Source organism: Barbus barbus (assembly GCF_936440315.1).
Source record: "Barbus barbus genome assembly, chromosome: 2".
NCBI lineage: Eukaryota > Metazoa > Chordata > Actinopteri > Cypriniformes > Cyprinidae > Barbus > Barbus barbus.
Window position 1 is genome coordinate 40556778 of NC_136730.1, and position 24344 is coordinate 40581121.

At 36.3% G+C, this 24344-nt stretch overlaps 1 protein-coding gene across 6 annotated transcripts in view; it reads left to right on the forward strand.

The window, feature by feature from the left end:
• LOC306883309 (inositol 1,4,5-triphosphate receptor associated 1-like) overlaps positions 1–21062 on the forward strand; it is a 34964-nt gene extending 13902 nt beyond the window's left edge. For 2 of the 6 annotated variants that reach the window (XM_079438479.1, XM_079438483.1), the window contains exons 4-24: positions 566–1049; positions 3632–3850; positions 7448–7554; positions 7744–7808; positions 8094–8267; positions 9388–9465; positions 9550–9596; positions 9684–9740; positions 10388–10852; positions 11016–11094; positions 11809–11932; positions 12031–12061; positions 13600–13740; positions 13829–13960; positions 15764–15917; positions 16018–16067; positions 17289–17408; positions 17606–17673; positions 18542–18658; positions 19961–20092; positions 20168–21057. In XM_079438479.1, the coding sequence (XP_079294605.1) occupies positions 3779–3850; positions 7448–7554; positions 7744–7808; positions 8094–8267; positions 9388–9465; positions 9550–9596; positions 9684–9740; positions 10388–10852; positions 11016–11094; positions 11809–11932; positions 12031–12061; positions 13600–13740; positions 13829–13960; positions 15764–15917; positions 16018–16067; positions 17289–17408; positions 17606–17673; positions 18542–18658; positions 19961–20092; positions 20168–20405 (2451 nt within the window). In that variant the 5' untranslated portion in view covers positions 566–1049; positions 3632–3778 and the 3' untranslated portion in view covers positions 20406–21057. Of the gene's footprint in view, positions 1–565; positions 1050–3631; positions 3851–7447; positions 7555–7743; positions 7809–8093; positions 8268–9387; positions 9466–9549; positions 9597–9683; positions 9741–10387; positions 10853–11015; positions 11095–11808; positions 11933–12030; positions 12062–13599; positions 13741–13828; positions 13961–15763; positions 15918–16017; positions 16068–17288; positions 17409–17605; positions 17674–18538; positions 18659–19960; positions 20093–20167 lie in introns of all 6 variants that reach the window. The other 4 variants (XM_079438478.1, XM_079438482.1, XM_079438481.1 and 1 more) reach the window with 3 other exon arrangements.
• Positions 21063–24344: the final 3282 nt, after the last annotated feature.

Below are 24344 nucleotides of genomic sequence, written 5' to 3' on the forward strand. Positions count from 1 at the left end.
AAAGTTGAAAAGTGAAAAAGCATAATAGGACCCTTTTAATAACTGCAACCACCGGAATACCTCAATGCACATGTTCAGACCCTAAAACTGTCTATTAACCACTGAGCAACCACCAGGACACCCTAGTAACCATCTACTACTCACCCAAACATCTTAGGAACCATCTAGATACCATAATATGCACTCAATTAAAAGGATTCTAGATAAAGGGATACTCCACGCACAAATGAAAATTCCACTCAACCCTCAAGTTGTTTCAAACTTGCATGAGTTTCTTTCTTCTGTTGAACATAAAATACGATATTTTGAAGAATGTTCATCACCAAACAGCTGCTGAGCCCCATTGACCTCCACAGTATGGGAAAAAAAAATACTGTGGAAGTCTATGGGCCTGGTTTCATTGTGCTGAGTTTGGCATGGACAAACACCACTCACATTTTCTTTCATAAAATGCAATAATCTGGTTGTATTGTATTAATAAGCAGTATATTGGTATGCTACATTGTTCTAGATTGCATAGGTTATGAACAGTGAGTGAGTTGTTTTGTTCTTTGTTTTCCTTTAGGTTAGACCAGCCAGCAAGCAATGACAGCTTCCTCTCAGAGTCAGAGGCTATTAGGAACACCTTAGCTGTAAACAAGGAATCGTGCAGGAGTCAAAATAAAGTACATACTGGATGTGCAGGAACTGAGCTACAAAACAGCAGAGGACAAACAGAGAGTTCTGGGAAGTGCCAAAAATTAGAACTTAGCTGTAGGACAGAGGCCTTAAAACTTCTGAACCAAGGGCAGCCTTCCAAGTCAGCGGACGTCTGGGATAATCAAGGATTCAATTCATCAGGGGAGAAACAAGTAGAGGATACTGGGAGGTGTCAAGAGGGAAGAGGGGATTCAGATTGCACTGGGAGGAGTCAAGAGGAATCTGAGAGCAGTGGACAGAGTCAAGCAAGGACAGGAAACAGTGAGATTCAAGAGGAACCCAAAACAAGTGACTCACAAACATCAAAGAATCCGAGTGTCCAAGGTGAAGATCTAACTGACACTCCAGGGGTGAGTTACATCCATTATCAAACAGTTTGTTGAACCATATCATTTCGTTTGGTACTGATTCACTGTCCACAATGAGCCATGCACCTTGGATATACAGTATGTACTGATAAAAACACATTGTTTATTGAGAATTCCTTCATTTAATTCTCTGTATGCTTCTGGAAACAATTGCCTCTAAAAAAAAAAAAAAAAAAAAACTCAGTAATACTCCATCCTTCTTTTTAACCTGGACTCGAGAATGTTTTTCCCATTTAAGGTATGCATCCTTCCCAATGTTTTGATTCTAATATAACCCCAATTTAAGGAGGAGTGTTTAGTATTTTTGTATCATCTAGGATTGAATAACTAACACTCTCTCCACCCTCAATACCACGACTGAGGTGAGACCCTTGAGCAAGGCACCAAACCCCCAACTGCTCCCCGGGGCGCCGCAGCATTGGCTGCCCACTGCTCTGGGTGTATGTTCACTACTATGTGTTCACTACTGTGTGTACACTTAGATGGGTTAAATGCAGAGCACAAATTGCGAGTATGAGTCACCATACTTGGCCACACATCACTTCCTCTTTTTCCTTTTTACTATGTATATATAAAAACACACACATTCAGTATAGATTTTGAAAATATGTACATGTATATACATTTATATTATTATATTTGATTTTATATATAAATATATTTAATACATGAACGTAACATATTTTTCATAAATATATACATGTGTTTGTATTTATATAAACATAATAAATAGACACAGTACACACTCATATATTATGTAAACAAAAACTTTTATCTTGGATGCGATTAATCGTTTGACAGCACTAGTAAAAACCTATTTAGTGATGCAGCTGTCAATCCAGTGACATTTCCAGCCAATATTTGATTAGTTATTTAGTCGATTCCTACGTGATAGAGGTGTGTGGGACGAGTGATGCAGGGTTTATTTGTGCTTGTTACTAGTGAGGAGTCTGTTTTCTTCTGTACAATCATGGTCCAGTTTTATAATGACTCAAATGTGAATTCACTGTTGTGTAAACACTCTTGAGTTTCTCTTCCCTTAGACATTCACTAAAATAGGATTTGTCTCTGAAATTGTCTCTTATTTTGTTTGGGTGTACAGGAAGCCAAAGATAGCCTGTGTAGCATTCAGATGAGATTTAATGGAAATTGAAATGCATTCCTTTGGGAGAATGAAGGAGTGAGTCTCCTTTCTCCTCGAACTGTATCTTGAGACCAAGCCGTGTTTATACCATAACTCAACAGACAGATGGTTTCACACAAGTGAAACAGCCCCATTATGATTTGCTGCATTAATGACTCATGCATATTTTTAGACATTTATGATGTTAAGAGGTAATACAAATAGGCAAATACTCCACTCTCATTGGCTGTTGATGTTAGTCCCATATTTATTCTACAAATAAGAGGTTTTCTTCTCCTGATGATGACACTTTCGGATGTTGTTTTTGTTGGCAGTGCTCATTACTGTAGCAGTATTTTTGTATATGAGATGCAATCAGTAACTGTTATTTTGCTGTAGGGAAACATTTCCTCTTGAGCCTCTCTGAGAGGCAGGAACATGAGATGGGGTTTTGTGATAGGACAAATGCCAGTGGGGGGAAACATGCATATATTTTGCCGACCAAATGTCACACTGTGGTTAAGAGGTTCCTATTCCTATACATGCATCTTCTTCTATTGTACTAATTTGTAAGTCGCTTTGGATAAAAGCATCTGCTAAATGATTAAATGTAATTTGTAAATGTGATTTTCTGCATCTACTAGTATTTCCCCCCCAAGAATTCCAATGTTAAAGATGGTTATTTTTAAAATAATCTGAAATAACGCAAAGAGTAGACTTCAACAACAGTATAGGCTAAGTCATCGAATAACAACCTGGAAACTCACAACAAGTCCGTCTTTAGGATTTGTTATCATTATCATTTCCCTATGAAGATTTTATAATTTTACATGACATTTACAGGTCTCGAATACTTTTAAAATCGGGCTACCTCATATATCCAAGGTTTTCTAGACAGTAGGAATCCTAGTTCTTTAGAGAAAATAAAACAGTTGTTAAGGGGGTAAATTAAAAAGTATCTTGATTTTATGCTGTTTGGACTTATTTTAGTGCTTGCTTTGTTATATTTTAAACCATTTTAAGTCATCTTGAAGTTTTTCAGCCCCTCTGTTTGAGAACCACTGATCTAGTGAGAAGAATACAAAAAAGTGTGTATGTATAATACAATTTAAACACAGCAACTTGAGTTGAATGCTTATTTTCCATATTTTTTATTCAATTATCACATCAAAAATTAAACAGAAATAGGTTATTTTCCATAAAAAATTCCGATGAAGCTGAATCACTATCAGAAGGGTTAAATGTCACCCATTTAATCAGTCTTTGACTATTCTCCTTGTATTCATTACAGTGCCTTGGAGTTCAGTAGCACATATTTGAATACAGTACAATGATATTACCTTCAGTGTACCATGGCACTAGAGAAGACTCTACTGTTCTGGGACTGTATAAGCTTGTTTCCTCATACATGTACGTGTTGTGCTGTGTTGTGTCTGTACAGGACCAAGAGGACCCCTCTGCTGTATGTCAGTTCACACAGTCACAGGGTGAGCAAACTTCACTAAAGAAAGCTCATAGTTTTGTGACAGAATCTGTCACTCCTTTTATCTTCCCTCACACACGCTCTCGGCCCCCGCTCATCCCCACCATGCCCACCCTTCCTGAGGAAGAGGAAGACTCCCCAGAGGAGCTCGACAGTACATCCAGCTCGCCCTCTACAGTGAGTCAAACTATCTTTCACATCACATCAGGCTACATTCACGCTGTCAGTCCAAATCTAAATATGTGTGTATCCATTCCACTCTTTCCTTCTCCATGTTCTGCATTGCTTTCTATGGCAATGACGTTGCATTGTTATACCTATGCCAAAAACAGCAACAACAGCAACATAGAAATTTCAATAGGATTTCATACCACATATGAATCATTGCTAGAAATGGATTTTGTAAAAAATTGTATTTCATGGTTGTTTTTTTGCTTAATGTCTGATATGAAAAAAATGGACCTTTTAGACCAATTCCTAAAAACGGCAGACAGGCTGAATGAAAATGCATTTTCACTTTCTGACAGAACTTACGAAAAAAAGGGAAGGGAAGCGTGTGCAACTTTCTGACTTCTGCATGGCAAGTTTTAAAAAAAAAGGGAGCAAAAGACTATTTACATGTTTTCAAAGAGCTGTTCAAATTTTTTTATTCACTGTGGTGTTTATCAAACAACACCAAATTCATGATTACACACACCAGAGAACCGGTTCTGCCTACCAGATTCAGACTCGTCACCTATTTAATCAGTCTTCCTTCCTATCCAGTCTTCCATAACCTCTATCACTAGTCGGTCTAACAGTCCCACCACTGGTTGATATATAACTGACCCAATCTGGCTAATCAAACACAGATTGCAATTCAGTTTTGTGTGACTAACAGTGCAAAAATGACTCTCTTTACCTTCAAACACGTGCACTAACCACATCACATCTAACATATGATCCCTATAAAGATGTTTATCTGAGGAGGAAGAAAGTGCATGTAATCTTTTCCTGAAAGACAACATTCCGCTCTCAGTGAGGATTCAGATGTTATCAGTACCCTAATGCCACACAATGGATTTTTGAAATTTGAAATCCTACTAGTTTAATAATGTCACGTTACACAGTTAGGGCCCCAATGCCTTAGTTTTTTTTCTGTTTGTTTGTTTTTTGTACACTTTGTACTGCTGAGAGCGAAATTTAGATGAATATGCAAATATGTGCTGCACGCTTTCCTCTCAATAACAAAATGAACACATAACAAAAATGCGAGGAAAGCAGCAGTTAAGAAAGCATTTGATCAGTGGATATGTTTGCAGCAGCTCTGCAATTCAGTGAGGTCACGTCACGTTTATTTATAATGCGCTTTAAACAATAGATTGCTTTAAAGTATTATTAAACAGTATTACACTATTCAACATGAAAAAGCAATGCCAGTGTAGTTTTCAGTTTACTTGCAATTAATACTATAAAGCAGCTCTGCACTTTGTGTGCAAAGAAGGTGGAGCCATGTCAAAGGAGGCGGAGCCCAAGAGCACACCTACCTGTTATGTAATTGCCACGGACAGTTTGAAGGTGTTCACCGGTTGGAGCTAATTTTTTCGTAAAGTTCACTTTGGTGAGTTGTTTTGAACTCCCAAAATGAACTTCGTTTTGGCCTGATTTTGTTTGAAATTGCATCACACCAGTTTGTTCGTCGATTTCGCTTGAAGTAAATTAGGCTCTTTAGGAGCTATTGCTTCACTGATGTCAAGCTTCGGGATTTACTGTTCTGTTTTCCTTTGGGAGACCACAGACCATTTCAGCATCAAAGCCTGTCAGGGGTTGTTGTATCATTATAGCCATTATTTTATTCTTGAGTGAGTACAATCCACTGACTCATAAAACGTTGGGACTCAGATAAGACCACTCTTTAAAATCATATTACACTTCAGTAATCTAATCCCAGAATAAAGGCCAAACAAATAAAACTTCCACTTTGTACTGAAGTACTCAACTCAAGGACTTTAGCGCGGCGTGATGGTTCTTGTGTATAAAAGTATGATAGCACTTGATGGTTTGTGGCATGTAAATCTCTGTCAGAGAGCAATTCCTTTTTGAATTTTTTTTGTTTGTTTGTTTGTTTATGAAGGATGAAACTATTTTATAATAGACTGTAATAGACTATGGAGTTTTATATATGCATATAATTATTAAAAGTATTTACATAGATCAGCTATAAATCAGTAGTTACAGAATTATGTAACAATGAAAAAAGAAAAACAACAGTGTAATTTGACTATTGCAAAGACTAATATTTTGCTTCCTCTCGTAAATTGGATGTTATCTCAACATGTTGTTTTCCCATGGGATAAAACTAAGTGTTTTGAGCTGGCATGTGTGAAATTGTTTGCGCAGGGGCTAGAAAAGTGGACCCGCTGCAGAGTACAGTTGGGACATTTCCCATACTGCCTCAGGACTGAATGCTGTGGTTGATAAATCATCACATCTTACTGTTTGCTCTTAATTTCTCTTTGCCGCTACAGTACTCTACAAAAAAATCATTAGTCTTGTTTTCTGGCCAAATTTTGCACTTAAATAAGCAAAGTAGTCTGCATGTAATATTTAGAATTGTTTTCAGAGTATATATATATATATATATATATATATATATTGAATTAAGATTTAATATTTTATTTTGTTATCCTTTTTTTTAAGCACAAATTTAGTACAATTAGCTAGATTTATGGTTAAAATAACACCAAAAAAGCAAGACGTTAAAAAGAAATTCGAAATATACTGTCTTTATGTTGAGATGTGTCAGTATAATCTTAAATTCAACAGAAACATATGAAGAGTTCATTTGCAAAAGCAGATAATATCAATTTTCAAAAACCATGTTTTTTCATTGTGAATTCCAATGAATCTCAGTCAAACTGCAGTTGGGTTATTTTGATTAGGTAAAAAATAACTACAAAATACAGATAACTAACACAATAAAAACATGGTAGCATAATAAAAAACATGATATTTGAGAGTTATCTGTTTTTTGTAAATAAACTCTTCAAATATTGACTCCTAAATATATCCAGTATCAGCCACTGCTGAAACTACTGAATCTAAAAAACCTTGATATTTTCCGGGAACCAATATAGTGCTGATATGTCATGCATCCCTGACATCCCCTGTCATATTTTCTGACACAAAACTGCTTCTCCTAATTTTAGCCTATCTTCTTCTAAGAACAAGTTTTTTTATGACATAAATGTACATTTTTGCATTGTGCCAAAAATGAAAATTCTATCATTTACTCACCTTCATGTTGTTCCAAACCTGTGAGTTTCTTTCTTTTATTGAACACAAAAGAAGATATTTTAAAGAATGTTGGTAACCAAACAGTTGCTGGAAGCCGTTGAGTTTCATAGTACAGAAAAAAATGCTATGGAATTGCTACCAAAAACAGTTTGGTCACATATGTTCTTTAAAATATCTTTTGTGTTCAAAAGTTTGTTTATTATGTGCAAGTTCAAGCTTTTCTGTCACTTTTGCCTTTTTATTCCACATTTCTGTTTGTATCAGGTCAGCGAGTTTAAACAGGAACAGGCCGGATCACATTTAGTTTAATAGGAACATTCCCCAGTTCTTCTTGAATTAACATTATCATGCCGAATGTGAATATTTAGCCAAATATTATGAACTCTGCAAAGTGTCCGTTTAAGAAATGTAAAACCCTCAGCCTCACTAGTCTCCAAGAATATGATCAAAAACATTACAGCCAGCCAGTGAAGCATCCTTGTGTTTTTTTTTTTGCAGTACGCTCCAGTTGAAAGCAAGATGGGGAATATAGTCATGACTCCACCAGCTATTGTGCTTCCAAGACAAGTCAGCAAGCAAGAGCCCTGTCCTCTGGAGAAAGCAAGGTATTCGTGTCAAGACCCATTAAAAGATACTAAAAAAATCTTTATTGTACAGTCTTTAAACAGCAGTTTTAGTAATTCTGACAGTGTAAAATCTCATAAAGAGTCACTGTTTGTACTTAAGCTGAATATAAACCTGCTCAGTTATGTTGAGAATGTGTTGGTTTAATGTTTTTTTTATCTGTGTGCCAGACCTCACAGCCCTAGACCTCGCCTCTCTCGAAACTCTGCTTCTTCATGGCCCATCACCACAGTGGGTATGTTCAACTACACACTCCAATGTGAAAAGATACTGCTTTAGATATTTATTTAGTATTTAGAGCCATTTGTTTTCAGATGGAATATTGTAAGGTAAAATGTATGTAATTTTTTTTTTTTTAAGCATTAAAGTAATGCATTATGGACGCTGCAGTAGGGAAGTTTAAAATAACATTTTAACATAACATTTTGATTTCTGTTTACTTTCTTCCTCCTTTGAGATGAGTTGGCGAGTTGTTGTGGGTCACAGCTGTGTTTAGGTTGTGTGTGTATTTGTGTTTGAGATGATGATGGACACGTGATAGACCTGGTGAAGGATCAGCTTCCTGAGCTGCAGTTATCTGAAGAGGAACGTCAGAAGAATCTGGAGCTGCTCGACGAGGCCAAGAAAGTCAGCGATCGCTTCCTGCAGCGCAGAGGCCGACGCTCCACCTGTAGCCTCACTGAATCTCCAACAGGTACAACATGATTACTCTCCCATATAGGACAGTGCCTTTTTTAAACTTAGGCAAGGCAAGTTTATTTATATAGCACATTTCATGCACAATGGTAATTCAAAGTGCTTTACGTGAAAGTAAAATAGTCATAAAAAATTAATAAAATATTTCAATAAAAAAAATACTTGATTTATACTTAAATATGTTCTTTATTTATACATTTATTTATTATATTAATATAATTTAATGTATTAATTAAAATGTTTTAAAAAATTAAAAAATAAACTACACACACATTCCTCAAATGATTTTGTCTGATTTAATTAATACAGTTTCATATATTGAAATAATCTAAATATATTTTATATATATATTTATTTATGTATATTTTATTTTCCTTTTACCATTTTTTTTTTTTTTTTTTTTTTTTTTTGAAACTACTAGAATCACAACATTTATTGTGGTTAGTTTAATATATCTCCTGGTAAAAAATTACTAGAAAAAAACTAGAAATAGTTTAGCCTATATGGGGGACCTTTGCATATTGTGTTAGGGTCCACAGATCTAAGATCGTTTCATTATTTTTATTGAACATTTTGAAGTTTAATAAAACATTTCCTTCAAATGTAATGTTCCAGGTTTAATTCTAGAGTGCTTTTCTAGGCAGTTAGACATTTTCAGTTCTTCGAGTATCCAGCCTTTTCTAGTATCTTTGTGCATATCATGTGTGCATCTCAAAAATTATTTTTTGATGTTAACTGATAGCATATTATCAACTAAACAATTGAAGAGCAACTGAAAAAAATATAGAATTTTTGTCATTGATATTAATAATGAAGAAAACCTTTTCCAAGTGGTGAATGCCATTGTTTTTGTTGCATTCTTGAAATGTTTATTTCAGAAGCAGCTTGTTTATTTCCTTCCTTGCTTATCAGACTGTAGCATCACGTACATGTCCGCATGTCCTCAAATGTCTTGCACCCCAGCCAAAATTCCTCCTTTATCCTGCACATCAGCTACAGCTTACTGACTTGAGCGTATTCACAGTTCGATGAGAGATAAAGCAAAGTGATATCCAAACTTTGAAATCTTGATGGTCAGTGCATGTCCAAAAATGGGTAACAATGTCTTTGGGTTACAGCTCTCTCTCCGAATCCAACGCCATGCTCCTCCCCCCGACCATCCAGAAGCAGTTCCCTCTCCGCACCCTCACAGCTAGGTACCATGCTGTGCTTTCAGTCACGTTTGCAAAGATCAGAGATCTCTGGTTGATCTAAGCTAAATGGTTTTGTTTCTCCACCAGGTCCTGAGGTCACCTCAACTCCTCCAGCTAGTCTCTCCCTAGCTAAGGTGAGCACCACTTCAGGTTCCCTTCTGTATAGTGTTGTTGCATCCTTTTGGTGATGATAATATTGAATTGTTTGTGTATGTGCTCAGCATCTGGAGGTCTCATCTACCTATGACCAAGAGGACACCAGTAACCCAGAGCAGGAGGTTTGTTCTAACAAATGTTATATCTTCGGCTCTTCTTGCTTGAATCTTCCTACTTCAGTCTTTCAGATAATAAACTATTAGTAAATGTGTGTGAATTCACATTTAATATGCTTTAATATGTCAGTGAACACATCAAAATAAGTATTTTTAAGCACAATAAAAGATTATTATCTTTTACAACCATTTAAAATGTATAAACAATGTACAATATATAGTCTTATTTTAAATAATACAATTATTTGACCTTGATAATACTCTACAGTAAAGTTCAATGTGTTAACAGATGCGTTATCATGGTTTTTAAATTCGAATTATTTGTTTTTATTATTATAAATATGAATTTTACATAAATATTTAATGTACTATATTTTTTCTATACATACAGTTGTATGTTTAAAGTAGAAATGAGCATAAATGTATTTAATAATATATTATTTTAATGTACACAATACAATATAAATAATATAAAACAAATGTTGCATTATATTATATTAACAATAACCTAGATAAATGCATACTTGATTTAATTTCATGCTTTAATGAATAAAACTAATGTTATAAACTAAACTGTACGTTCTGATCGTTTTAATGCACTTGTTCATTCTCTTAATCATTAAACTCACTCTCTTGTTCTTGTTCTTCCTCAGACTTTCATGAGGCTAGTAGATTGGATGCCCAGTGACAAGCGAAAGGTGTCCTCAGGAACTATAACCCCGCGTTATGTCACCGCTGTACCAGCCAGAGATCCCGTTGTGTTTCAGAAGGAGAAGCCAGACCAGGGGAAGAACTCTGAACATGCTGCCCAGAAAAAGGAAGTGACTTCTAGCTGTGGCATCAGTCAACCTCCAGCTACAGGGGTAGCCAAACCCGTCCCCCGGCCATCAACACAGCAAGCCCCATGCACGGCCGAAATCAAAACAATAGGGGTCTTCCCTCCTCTGATGAGAGCCGTCTCCTGGGACACGGTGGGCTCCATGAACATGAGGAATGCAGCTCCCAAAGGGGAGGACGATCTCTCTGACAATTCAAGGGAGTCTCTGTTTAAGTCCTCTGGGTACAAGGACTTCCCTGTGCCACCTGGGAATGTTCAAAAACTGTCCAAATTGCGTGAGGTAATCCTTTGTTGTCTTTGGCCAACCTGGTAACCATGCTATGTTAGTAGTTTTTAATGTTCCTTTTAAGGCTTTCTCTGAGGTTTGAGCCCAGTTGGCAGAGTAAAGGGAATGTTATGTACCCGATTTAGTAAAATCACTACAGTTTTCATTCCTTCTCTAGGAGCACAAACTGATACGTAACCAGAGCATCTCCAGCTCGAAGCTTCCAGACCTGAATGAAACGACCGAGCAGGAACGAGGTATGAACTCTGTGTGATCATCTTGATTCAGTCTGTGCATAAGCTTATTGCAGCTTATTTTATATATTGCTGGCTTGAAGTTTATCCAGAAATGAACATTTTACAATCATTTGCTCACCCTTAAGTCAATCCAGATCTGCATGATCTGCATTTTGATGAATGCTGGAGTCCAAACAACATTGGAACAACATTTTGTTTTATGTACAAAAATGTTAAAGGGATAGTTCACCCAAAAAATTCTTCAGTAGAACTCAAAAAAAGATTTTTAACTCAAACCGTTGCAGTCTGTCAGTCATATAATTGCAGTCAATGGTACTCACAACTTTGAGAGAAAAAAAAAACAGGGTTGTTTTTATTTGATTTAATGAACACTTACTCTCTTTTTTACAATTGTCTGTAACAACATGCCTGATGCATAAAAAGCTTTTAAAAAATCCAAACGGACCACATAATATAAATCATAATAACAGTGCAAGTTTGCAATACAACAGTAGAACATGGAGCAGATATGCAAGGCTTTCCACCTTTCCATATTTATGGGATTTAATTTTCATAGACGCCTGTTTTAATGTGTTATCTATTTGTTTTTACACTGAGTTACATTATGTGAAATATATATGCAGTGGCGCCATATGTGTCACTATTAGCACATAGTGCTCATAATGATTTCCTTTTACAGTTCTGGTAAACCTTAGTAATCGGTTTATCTCTCAGGTCCATCCTCTCCTCTCATCAGCTCTCCCAGTGAAGAGGAGGCCAAAGAGAAACCTGACGCTATGCCCAACATTTCAGACGTCATGCTACGCAAACTCAAACTGCACCGAGGTTTACCTGGATGGTGTGTTCACAAAACCATCGTTTGATCATAGATTGATCAATTCCTTACTATTAATACCCCTCAAAAAATCCCTACAACTCCTATCTTTTTTGTTGCAGCGCACCCCCGCTCTCAGAGAAGGAAGTTGAGGTGTGTATATTCTTGAGTTTCATTTCAATAAATAAATAAAGATAAAAATAAAGCTAAATCATGCTTGTCATGAAGACAAAAAGTAAAATGATCAAATTCTTATTCATTCATTCATTCATTCTTGTGCTTTTTCCCTAGAACTTGCAATTTCACTTGTATTTGGTCTTTGTTCATTTTGGTCCCGTATATAATTAAGAAAATACAGTCCAAGGGCACATGAATCAGTAGGTTATCATAATTGCATCACAGCTGTTTTGATGTGTCCGTGAAGGCCATGGCTGTCTGTGATGTTGAGCCTGGCTTAGGACATGGCAATTTGATGGGTTTTATTGAGTTCCTGTCCCCTGTGAGGAAACAAACATGCCTTTGTATGTATTTTCCTCTCTAATATTCAGACAATACTGGCTGTACTGCCGCTGCACTCCTGACAGTAAAGTTCCCATAAAATTGCTGCTTTCCTCCATCTTTCTCTGGTTAGATCCAGAAAGTTCTGAAAAGTGCAAATTCATGTCAAGTCAAGTTATTTGTCTGTCATGTATATGGTAGAGAAATCTGTGTATTAAACCCTGCAAAATTAACCAATCAAATGAATACTACTGTTCAAAAGTTTAGGTTCTGTAAGGTGTTTTTAAATGTATTCTTTTATTCAGCGAGGACACGTTAAATTTATCAGTGACGTTTTCACAGTTTACACAAAATATTAAGCTGCATAGCTGTTTTCAACACTAAGAATAATAAGAAATGTTTCTTGGAAAGCAAATTAGAATGATTTCCGGAGGATCATGTGACTTAAGACTGGAGTAATGATACTGATAATTCAGCTCTGCATCACAGGAATAAATTAAATTTTTTTAAATAGTTATTTCAAATTGTAATAATATTTTGCAGTATTACTATTTTAATTGTATGTAATAAATGCAGCCTTAGTAAAGAAAGTACATCATGGTATAACAGAACATATGAGAAGGTCATAGCATACCTGAAAAGTGTTTGTCTGTTGTTATTATTAGTAATAGCATTAACCCCAATGGTTCTTTCTTTCTTTTATTTTTTTTAAAGAATGAATTCAGAGATTTTCTTTCAGAAAATGTAACCTTTAATGAAAAGCTAAAGAGACAGTGGTGTTTCAATATTCTTTTCAATATAATGTTTTACAAGCAGTTTTATTTTGGATTATTTTTGCTCTATAAATATCTTTAAAATGCAATGGCGATAAATGAAGGCATGCAAAATAATTCAAACAAAATCAATATTGTGTAAAAAAATATTTTGCATTACAAACTAAACAGCCAAATGAAACAATTCATGTGACTAAATTTAATATTCTTTTAATTATTTTGCACATAGCACTGTCCTGAGAATGGCACTTATCTAAATTAACTATTTTTCCTTATGATTTTGCATGTGTATTTTCCACTGTACCTGAGGCTTGTTGATTTTAAATTGGTGAAAACTGATGGATTCACAGATGACAAGTGTTTTCACTCTGACAAATACTTTCACAGTGAATAGATGCATCTTGCTGTTTTTCCCTGCAGAACGCTTTTGTGCAGCTGTCCCTGGCATTCCGCAATGACAATTACACGCTGGAGTCACGGCTGAAACAGGCGGAAAGGGAGCGCACCCTGACTGAGGAAAACACGGAGAAGGAACTGGAAGAGTTTAAAAGCTCTCTCAAGGTCAGACCCGAATGTAAACAGCCCACACAAACACTCATGTTGGGAATAAACTGGAATGTAACTAATTGTTGTTGGCGTCCCATTTCAGCACACTGTGTCACTGTGGCAGAACATCGAGCAGCGGGAGTTTTACCAGAACCTCTTAGAAACAATCGCCTTATTGCACCGCCTAACCAACCGCCTCTCCAGCCGGGCTGAAATGGTGGGAGCCGTGAGGCAGGTGAGATGCTCATCACCTGTCAACCACTAAATGTGTGGTCACATTAACAAAATTTCGGGGAAATTTCACAGGCAAAAAAAGCTTAAATGTCTTTTTTCAATAGTGTTCCAATGTATGAAGCACAGCTCACACACAGAAGTCTGCTTTCTGTCAAAGTGGCAGCATGACCAAATGAACCTGATGCAAAAATCTCTATTGAAATGACTGGATTTCAGGGAAAAATTTGTTAACACCAATGACAGTGTATTTACACTGCAGCACAAAAAAAACCGTACAGTGCTGCTCAATGCCTCTGCTTTTGGGTGTGACTATAGTTAGTGTTTAATGTATGTTTTTTTTCAGCACACATACAATACAATCATCAAATATACACATGATTACAGTTAGAAACTTTGTTTCTGAATTCCCAAAGTTAAAGTGGTCATATGACATTGCTAAAAAGAACATTATTTTGTGTATTTAGTGTAATGCAATGAGTTTGTGGTTTAAGATTAAAAAAACACATTATTTTCCACATACTGTATATTATTGTTGCTCCTCTATGCTTCGCCTTTCTGAAACTCGTCAATTTTTACAAAGCTCATCGTTCTGAGAAGCAAGGCCTGCTTTGATTGGCCAGCTATCTAGTGCATTGTGATTGGCCGACTACTTCAAGCGTGTGACAGAAATGTTACGCCTCTCACCATATTGTGATGCTGGATCCTGGCGTGACGAGACCAAAACAATAAAACCCACTATAAACGAGGCATTTGTTGCATCCAGTGGGGACATAATTACTGATTATAATGGCTTAGGGCGTGTTCACACTTGGCGTCTTTTTTGACAAGAAAAAGTTGGCAAGAGTGCTTTTTTAGAAAAATAAAAAGCTGGCAGCATTTTGGTTACAAATAGCAGCCGAGGACGTCTTTTGTTGCTATAACAACAGCTGCAATGGTAGCCTAGCACTGTGTGCTGCAGAAATGTTGGCTTTTGAAGTTAACGGGGAGGGTATGTCGGTTCACAACGACGTTTGTGGGAGCGCGACATTATACGGGGAAGGAAACTGTATGGTGCTTCCAACATTTTATTCCAGGAGCTCCAGTTGGATGATGCACAGTTTCATACAACTCCTTGTAGTCCGAAACTAGTACGATCTGTCTACCGGCTATCTTCTCCTTTTTCTTGTTGTTTTTTTTTTGTTATGGAAATGACTCGCCACTCGCTTGTCAATGGTCAGCTGTCAAAAAGGTGCTTGATGTAGGGCGTTTTTTTCAGAAAAGTTCAACTTTTTTCGACTTGAAAAGACGCTCTGAGCTGCAGAAAAAGACACCGGCGGTGGCGTTTTAAAAAGCACTCAGGACTTTTTTGAATACACGGTTTACTCCGTAGGATTATCATGTAAAACAGACACCGGCAGGTTAAAAAAAGACGCCAAGTGTGAACATAGCCTTATACTGTCTTTTTATGCATCGCGATCATGTCTGCATTTGTGATCGGAGAAACGACAAACAACAAGCACTACTCTACACTGCTCAAAACTCGCGTCTGAATCGTTAGTGGCAAATTTTTAAATATGAAAACATACTTACAGGCTGTAAGTCAGAAGCACCAGACTGTCCTTGCAAAGTTGTAATTGCCCCACTTTATAGAAACAGCCTTTGTGCACAAGCCAGCATTGTAGGCTACTTTCCCAGGTTCAGGAAATAATCCTCCGTCAAATGCGCTGCACACACTCTAATATTTGGTTTGAACTGTTCTGGAGATGCAAAGTGCACTGTGGATTGTACATATGATAATTTGTAACCTTTGCTTTGTCCATGGCAGGAGAAGAGAATGAACAAGGCCACCGAGGTGATGATGCAGTACGTAGAGAATCTGAAGCGGACGTATGAGAAGGACCATGCTGAGCTGATGGAGTTTAAGAAGCTTGCCAGCCAAAACTCCAGCCGCTGCTATGCGGGGTCAGCGGACACTGGAGGTAAACAGAAATATTGAAACCACAGTTGCCCCCACCCCACCACAACAAGACATGCCTGCTTATGTTTCATCTCTTACTATCTCTTATGTGTTTCGCACAGAGGATGGTGTTCCACGTACATCAAGATCCATGTCTGTGCAAATGGGAAAGGTAGGCAAAAATCTGTGGCTAAAGACACCTCAGGAGACCCTGCTCCTATGATGCCATAGGGGAATCTTTTTGAAGGTTTACCCAAAAAATTCAAGTTCTTCCAAATCTATGTGAGTTGCTTTCTTCTGTTGAGCAAAAAAATAAAATATTTTGAAGAATATAACCAAAGGTTAAGGTAACCAAACAGTTGATGGTAGCCATTGATTTACAGTATGGAAAAAAATACCATGGAAGTCAATGGATACCGACAACTGTTTGGTTACCAGCATTTTTCAAAATATCTTTTGTGTTCAACAGAAGAATGAAACTCATAAAGGTTTGGAACAAGTGGAGGATGAGTAAGTCATGGGAGAATTTTCATTTTTGGGTAAACTGTCCCTTCAAAAACCCTTGAAATTGCTTAATGAGTGCAGTTTCCCCCCCAACTAAAATAGGAAGTTTTAAAGCCAGTTTAAAGTCAGGTTTAGGTGAAGCATTTTCATTATAAAGAACATTTTAGTCTCTTCTGCTCACCAAGGCTACATTTATTTGGTCAAAAATAAAGTGAAAATAGTCAAATTGTGAAATATTAGTAAAATTTTAAATATGTTTTTTTATCTGAATACATTTTATGTGATTTATTCCTGTGATACAAAGCTGAATTTTCAGCATCATTACTTCAGTCTTCAGGGTCACATGATCCTTCAGAAATCATTCTAATATGCTGACTTGCTGCTCAGGAAATAGGTTATTATCAGTGACAAAGAAATAAATAATAATCTCACTAACCCCAAACATTTGAAGTTTTGTAGATGAGTTCAAAGCTTGTATCCAAATATGGACTAAAACCAACACATTTTGGTTTCTTTACTTCTATGGTTCTTTAGAAAACATCTAATAATGATACAAAAAACTTGTTTGGTTTCACTTTTCCTCTGTAAACAGATACACTAATCCGAAGAACCTGTAACATAAAGAACCTTTTAAAAATGTAACATCAAAAACCTTTTTAATCTCCAGAGAATCATATAGCCAGCTCAAGAACCCTGTATTGGAAAATATAGTTATAACTGTGAATATATGATCGCTAAACCTAAGGTGCATTTAAAATCCTGTCTTTTGTAATACTCTTTCCAATAACATGCATAACACAGATCAGAGATGCAGAGAATGTGCCTGTCTACAGATCAAATGTGTTCATATGAAGTGTTTAGAGAATGTGTGTTGTTTTTTCTCTCTAAGGCTTTGCCCAGACGAAGAGTCAGTGTGGCTGTAGTTCCCAAGTTTAATCTACTGAACATCCACGGGCAGACGCCAGCCGCCGCTGGCCCTAATGTTGCACCCAGTGCACTTCCTGTGGTGGTGAGTCCTATCTCACATGCATTGTCTCGTCAGCTGTTATGTTGTAGCCTGTCAGCAGCCTCATGTAATTAATGATGCTTTATCTTTAAGTTTCCTACATGTGGCGTTTTATCAAGGTGACCATTTGAGGCCAAAGCCATTCATCAGAATGAGACCTTGAGGATTTTTTACTGATTGTATCCTACTGTTGTTTTTAGTGTGAGGCGAACACCATTAAGAACAGCAGTTCCTCAGACCCTACGCAACAAGATGTGCCTGACAAATCGTAAGTAATTGCGTTTCTTGACTCTTTGCCTCCACATACCTCATAAACTGTGTGCATGAGCACACAATCATCACACAATGCTTTGGAAATTTGTTCTTTGACATCCTCAGTTTCCTTAAAACAATGGATCAATTTGAGCCTTATCAAAAGATATGCATTTGGAGTATGTTGCATGTTTATGTGGCAGATAGGAAGCCATCTAAATATGTTTATTCACCAACATTCTTTAAAAATAAAGGTTTTTAAAGGGGGTTTTTGCATTGATGCCATAGAAGAACCATGCTTTGATGTTAAAGGTTCTTCATGGAACCACAAATGCTAATAAAGTAAGAGAGTACACCAAGATGCATGGCCCTTTTGGTAAATTATAACTTAAGAAACCTGCTCGTTTTTTCTGTGTGCTTAAAATAGCACAAGAATCCCACAAAAATCCCATCTGCAGTCAATTTTACATCCTATTTCGTGATTAAATCTAAACATTTGGAAAGGAAGGTTTGACAAAAACCAGTCATCAGTGTCTGACCGTGCTGTTTTAGCAAGAAAAGGCAAAGAGATCGTCATATATAAATACCGGGTTTTAACTCAAAGACAGACAGACAATAACAATCTGGTAACATGCATGCTATTCTAAAGCGAGTGAGATTTAAAGACCTCGCAAAGCACATCTTATGTCTCACTTCTGTCAGAGCTGCAGTGGCATGTTCCTTTCTGTGGCATTTAAGTCTCTCCATTAGTGCAGAGGTTATTATTGTTATCACTCGTGGTTATGAACAGAGAGAGCTAGTTCTGTAGTTTGCACATATCTGTGTAATGGCAATTTTGTTATTGCTCCATCACTGTCTCTTCTTTCCTATGTGAAACAAAGCAGTGGAAACCCTCTGACGGAGCAGGAAAGTGAAGCAACGCCAACCAAAGTTGTCTGCAGTCCAGAGAAGATTACAGAAGAGATCAAAGCCAAGATTGAAGAAGAAGCGTATAACAAAGGGTAACACCCTTGGCACTACTGAACGCTTAAATGAATCTGTGTGAACGCACACATGAAACAACAAATGTTTAAGTCTGTTCAGATGACTAGTTATATCACGCAGTTGCATAACTACAAAAACATTCTCAGGAAATTGCCATTTTTTATCACTTCTTTTAAAGGGAAAACATTGATGACCAACAAAGTAAAATGCTTTCTGCACAATATCCAGATTAGTTGTCAACAAATATGCATTTTCCAAAGGGTGATTTTTTTTATTTTTTTTTAAACCATATACACACATAACCATATCCTAAACACTTTAGATTAGGGATTACATAAAGGATGGGATTAAGAGATCTAAAATATGTTCATGCAGAATAAGGCATTAGTATGTGATTTATAAGTACTAATAAACAGCCAATGTGCTAGTAATATGCATACTAATAAGCAACTAGTTAATAGTGAATAGTGTTCCCTAATCTAATTAAAGTGTTCCCAACATTTAAAAAAAAAAATGTCATGAAGAGAATGGGATTTCCCCGATATTCAGATTAGCGCTCAACAAATATGGTTTATCATTAAAAAAAAATCTAAAACGTTAATGCTATTATGCTTAATGAGGTCAATATACAGTACCGTTTAAAAGTTTATGGGCCGTAATAATTTGTTATATTTATATTGCTCTTTTCTTGACACTCTTCACACACAATTTAAGATGTTTCTGTACATAAATGTTTTGAGTCTCTCGTGCTCACCAAGGCTGCATGTATTTGATCAAATATGCAGTAAAACTATAATATTTTGAAATATTATTACAGTTTAAAAGAAGTGTTTTGTTTCAATATTTTAGCATTCATTTGTTCTGTCGAATAAATAACCTAATATAATAATATTTATTATTACTTTTGATCAATTGAATGTGTCCTTGGTTAATAAAAGTATTAATTTAGCCATAATTAAAACTAAGAAACTGAATTTTTCAAGTTTACATAATTCTTTTAAATGTGCTCATTTTTTAAAGGGTGAAATATATAACAGGGTTGAACAATAAAACACTGCGTTTTAGAAAACAAAACTCAATGTAGACAACAAAAGCATGAACTTTTAATTGGACTAAAAGCTCAATTTTGTAGAATAATAATAATAACGAGGACACGAAATGGTTGATATTCAAATCCTTCGAAATGAAGGTTTTATTTTCAAATTCTGTATACATTAGGCATTCTTGAAAATCGGTATATTTTTAAGCTTTACAAAAGATTTTAGAAAACAATTTCAGCTTCTACTGTGTATTAATTGGAGAAATGAACATTACTGTAGATACCAAGAAGGACTTATGAGGTCTAAAGAACTTCAGGAGCTGAAGGAGGAGGAAGAGAAAGCAGAAGAGAAGCAGAAGGACTCTGAGGAGGAAACAAGAGGAAATACTGATAAAAACAGGAAGACTAATAGGTAATTGACTTCAAAGTGTCTGCCTGTCAAATCATTGTCAATGAATGAGTAGTCATGTTGTTTTTATCCTTACAGCAGGTTTGAGGATGCATTAGAGGTCCTTGACCGGATATTCCCCAAATTCTTTCGGCGAAATCGAGTGCTTTGGATCGTCCTCACTCTGTTTTTTGCTTCATTCATTCTTGTCAATGTCATAAGCTTCTTCAGTAACCGCTACAGTGAGAGCGGAGACACGTCTGCAAAGTCCGCCATCCCTGGCAAGAAGAAGTTTTTTGGACTGAATGTAGGATCAAAGACCCCTGCCCCAGAATGACTTTATTCTCATCCATCACGGAGAGACAGATTAACACAGCTCATATTGTTTCTACCAGTCCTTCACACTGCATTTAGAAAATAGCAGAACTACTTGTTATTGTTTAGGGACCAAGTGTGCTTAGATGAGAAATCAGATTTGCTTTGTAAGCTAAATTGATAAGTTATAAAACTTGAGGTCGGGAATGTTGGGATTTCTTGTTATTGCAGAGAAACCTTTTCACGTTTGATATATGATTATACCACTCGAACCTTATGATTAAACTTCTCAGGTTTTGTGAAATATATAATATTTGAAATATTAAGTACAATATTTAATACAAAATTTGGTACAGTATGTTTTAAGTAAATCTTTGCAGTTGTTTATTTGAATTGACATTCCAAGGTAGATCCTAAAGTGCAATATTTTGCGGCTGGTAGTTGACGGTTGTGTGGGGTTGTGCCTTCAGAGCACTGATTTTAATACTTCTGAATTTTTCACAATTTTGAAGAGCACTTTTAACTAGCATGAAAGAATTCATATTTGCACATGTGTGCTTGTGTTTACTGTTGTGCCACTTCACCTTGTAATAAAGGTGTCTGAAAATCATGTTTTTTTCTAGAGTACATTTCCTATTTATTACATGGTGGAAAATAAAGACTTAGTATCTCATAAATTTGACATGACAACTTTAATGAAATAATTTTACCAAAGCATTTTTTTCCCCCTATGTGGTGGGCCTACATAGTGATCAGTTTCTCATTACGTTTGACTTTTTAATGTTATAGTATTTTTCTGATTTTTTTTTCAAATGATGATTTATTTATTTTTTCCCCCCCTATATGGTGGGAATAAGCTTCCATAGCGATGAGTTTCTTACAATTTTTTATGAGTTTATCTAAATTTTGTATCTTTTAATGTCATAATTATGGCTTTTCATCTATTCATTTTGACATGTCATAACTATGACTTAGTATCTCATAATTTTGACTTGTCATAATTTTGACTTTTTATCTCATTTAACTTCATTTAATCAAGATGAATGAATGAATGAATGAATGAATGAATGAATTTATATAGCGCTTTTATTGTGTATTGCTGTACACCCAAAGCGCTTTACAATCATGTTGGGGGGTCTCTCCTCAACCACCACCAGTGTGCAGCATCCACCTGGATGATGCGACGGCAGCCACAGGACAACGGCGCCAGTGCGCTCACCACACACCAGCTACAGGTGGAGAGGAGAGAGAGTCATAGAGCCAATCAAGTGGATGGGGATTATTAGGAGGCCATGATAGACAAGGGCCAGTAGAGGGAATTTGGCCAGGACACCGGGGTTACACCCCTACTCTTTACGAGAAGTGCCATGGGATTTTTAATGACCACAGAGAGTCAGGACCTCGGTTTAACGTCTCATCCGAAAGACGGTGCTTTTTGACAGTATAGTGTCCCGTCACTATACCGGGGCATTAGGACCCACACAGATTGCAGGGTGAGCACCCCCTGCTGGCCTCACTAACACCTCTTCCAACAGCAACCTAGTTTTCACCGGAGGTCTCCCATCCAGGTACTGACCAGGCTCAACCCTGCTTAGCTTCAGTGGGCAACCGGTCTTGGGCCGCAGGGTGATATGGCTGTGGCAGATTGTTGACGTTATATCATTTTCATTTTACTTATCTTTTAAATACATTTCCCCTGCAAATTTATATTTCTGTAATAAAGAGTTATGTGCAATAAATGGCACCATTATGTAGAGTAAATATTTTCAATAATAAATAACATTAAACAATTAAATATTTTTTTCTCAGTAATGAAAGAAAATTCAGATTTAGCTAATGAGAATTAATTACTGTATGTGATTAAATCTTTTTATTGGGGAACCCAACAATTCAACAAACATTTTAACATACATCTTATGATTCCACATTACCTAATGAGAGTTAATTATTATTAAAAATAAGTACTAAAAATAATCAATAATTGGCATTTAAATGTCACAGTGCAAAAAAAGTTTATATATATGGATTACATAATATAAAAAAAATACAAAATATGATAATTGGGACAAAATATGGTCATCACAGTCATGCACTTGACACAATATCAACCAATATTACTCCAATAAAATGTATTTTCCAGATAAATTATTTGCTTATTTTTTCCAAGTTACTTCCTGGCAGTGAGATGATGATGTTGTACCTGTGTGTGTGTGTGTGTGTGTGTGTGTGTGTGTGTGTGTGTGTGTGTGTGTGTTTGCCGGAAGTGTGATAGAGCTGTGTCTGCATTCTTTCACAGGAAGTTAGATGGACATCAGCCTGTTAATAAGCAAGCACAAGGGAACAGGTGGAAATTGTTAAGTTAAGAGACCAAAGCCGAACAAGCAACCCAAGAAGTCACAGAGCTCTGAGCACATCATCTATCTAGTAACCATCTTCATAAACAACAGCGAACCAATCCAATATCACAGACTTGCTTTCCTACAAACTCCCTGCTGTAAATCGATGAATGTCACATATATAAAGAGTCACTGAAAATACTATAAATTACTAAAAGTGTTGTGTCACTTAACCTGTAAATATATATATATATATATATAATGTCTAATTTAACAACTATAAAAATAAGAATTTATACAGAAATGAATATTTACAACAAACATTACCAACATTACATGCTTAATTTTTTGCATTAGTGAATAAGTGAACTATTAATAAGTGAACTACAATGTCTGTAATTGCATGTTTGTTTTTCTTGTAGACTGCACTGGGATTGCTAAATTGAGATTTTAGCTTGTCCCCTGCTGCTTCAGTTATTCTGTCAATTCATGTCATCGAAAAAAAAAAAATAATATCTCATACTTGACATTGGATCAGAGTTAGAAGTCAGAGATTTCAAAATGAACTCAAATATTTCTCACCAACTTCTTCCAAGACCAAATTATTTGAACTGCTCTTCATAGTCTTGCTATCTGTGATCTATGAAAGCCTATTTCCGCCACATAAGGTAAAGTATAATTTCTCCCAATATAACTGACATAAAAAGTCAAAATTATGAGATACTAACTCAAAGTTATAAAACAAAAGTCCAAATGAAATAAAAAGTCCAAATTATGAGCTAAAACTTCATAATTATGACAAAAGTAATGATTTTGTCTTGCCCTTTTATCTCATAATTTTTACTTTGATCTCACAATTATGATATCTCATAATTAAGACTTTTATCTCGTCTCACCTTAACCCTGTCTGGACTTCATCAGTAGTCGCCCAAGTACTGTTCCAATTCAAAGTTCACATCGAGCCAAGTACAGTTCAAATCCCCGGATGTGTTCTTGCTCCGCCCCTTTTATCAAAGATGCATCCAGAGGTGACTTGTGCAAACTTGAGGCTGCGAGGTATCCCAGAATGCATTTTGTACCAATCAGCGAGTGTTAATGGCGGAGGGGAAAACAACATTTTCAAAATATTACTGTTATTGAGTCATGAAATGCCGTTCTAAGAGTATTTCAGGCGAGAATGTAGTTATTTAAAACTCAAATCTGCTGTTTATTTGTAAAGATAGTGCCCATTTGAAAATTTGCTTCGCCGATTTCGGAGACTTGAGTTCCAGGCGATCAGCGGGCGCTCAGTGCTCATGTATCCGCCGAGAGCAGCCTCACCGCATCTAGTCCTTCTGACATCTGCCGCTGGCTCTGATGGCTCTGTAGTGGTTAAACATGAGGTGAAATTCGTTTTGATTAAATCTAACAGGTAATCTTTGGTCTCATGAATCTATTATTTCTTCCAAGTCATATCGTTTTGGCGAAGCACAAAGTTATGTTTCATAAAGTATGTGTCTGGGTGGGTGTGCATGTTTATGTGGTTTATGAGGACACAAATTTGTATAATGACATGGGTATGACAGAGGTATTACAGTATGAAGGTGGTTTATGAGGACACTGCCTATGTCCCCGTAATTCAAAAG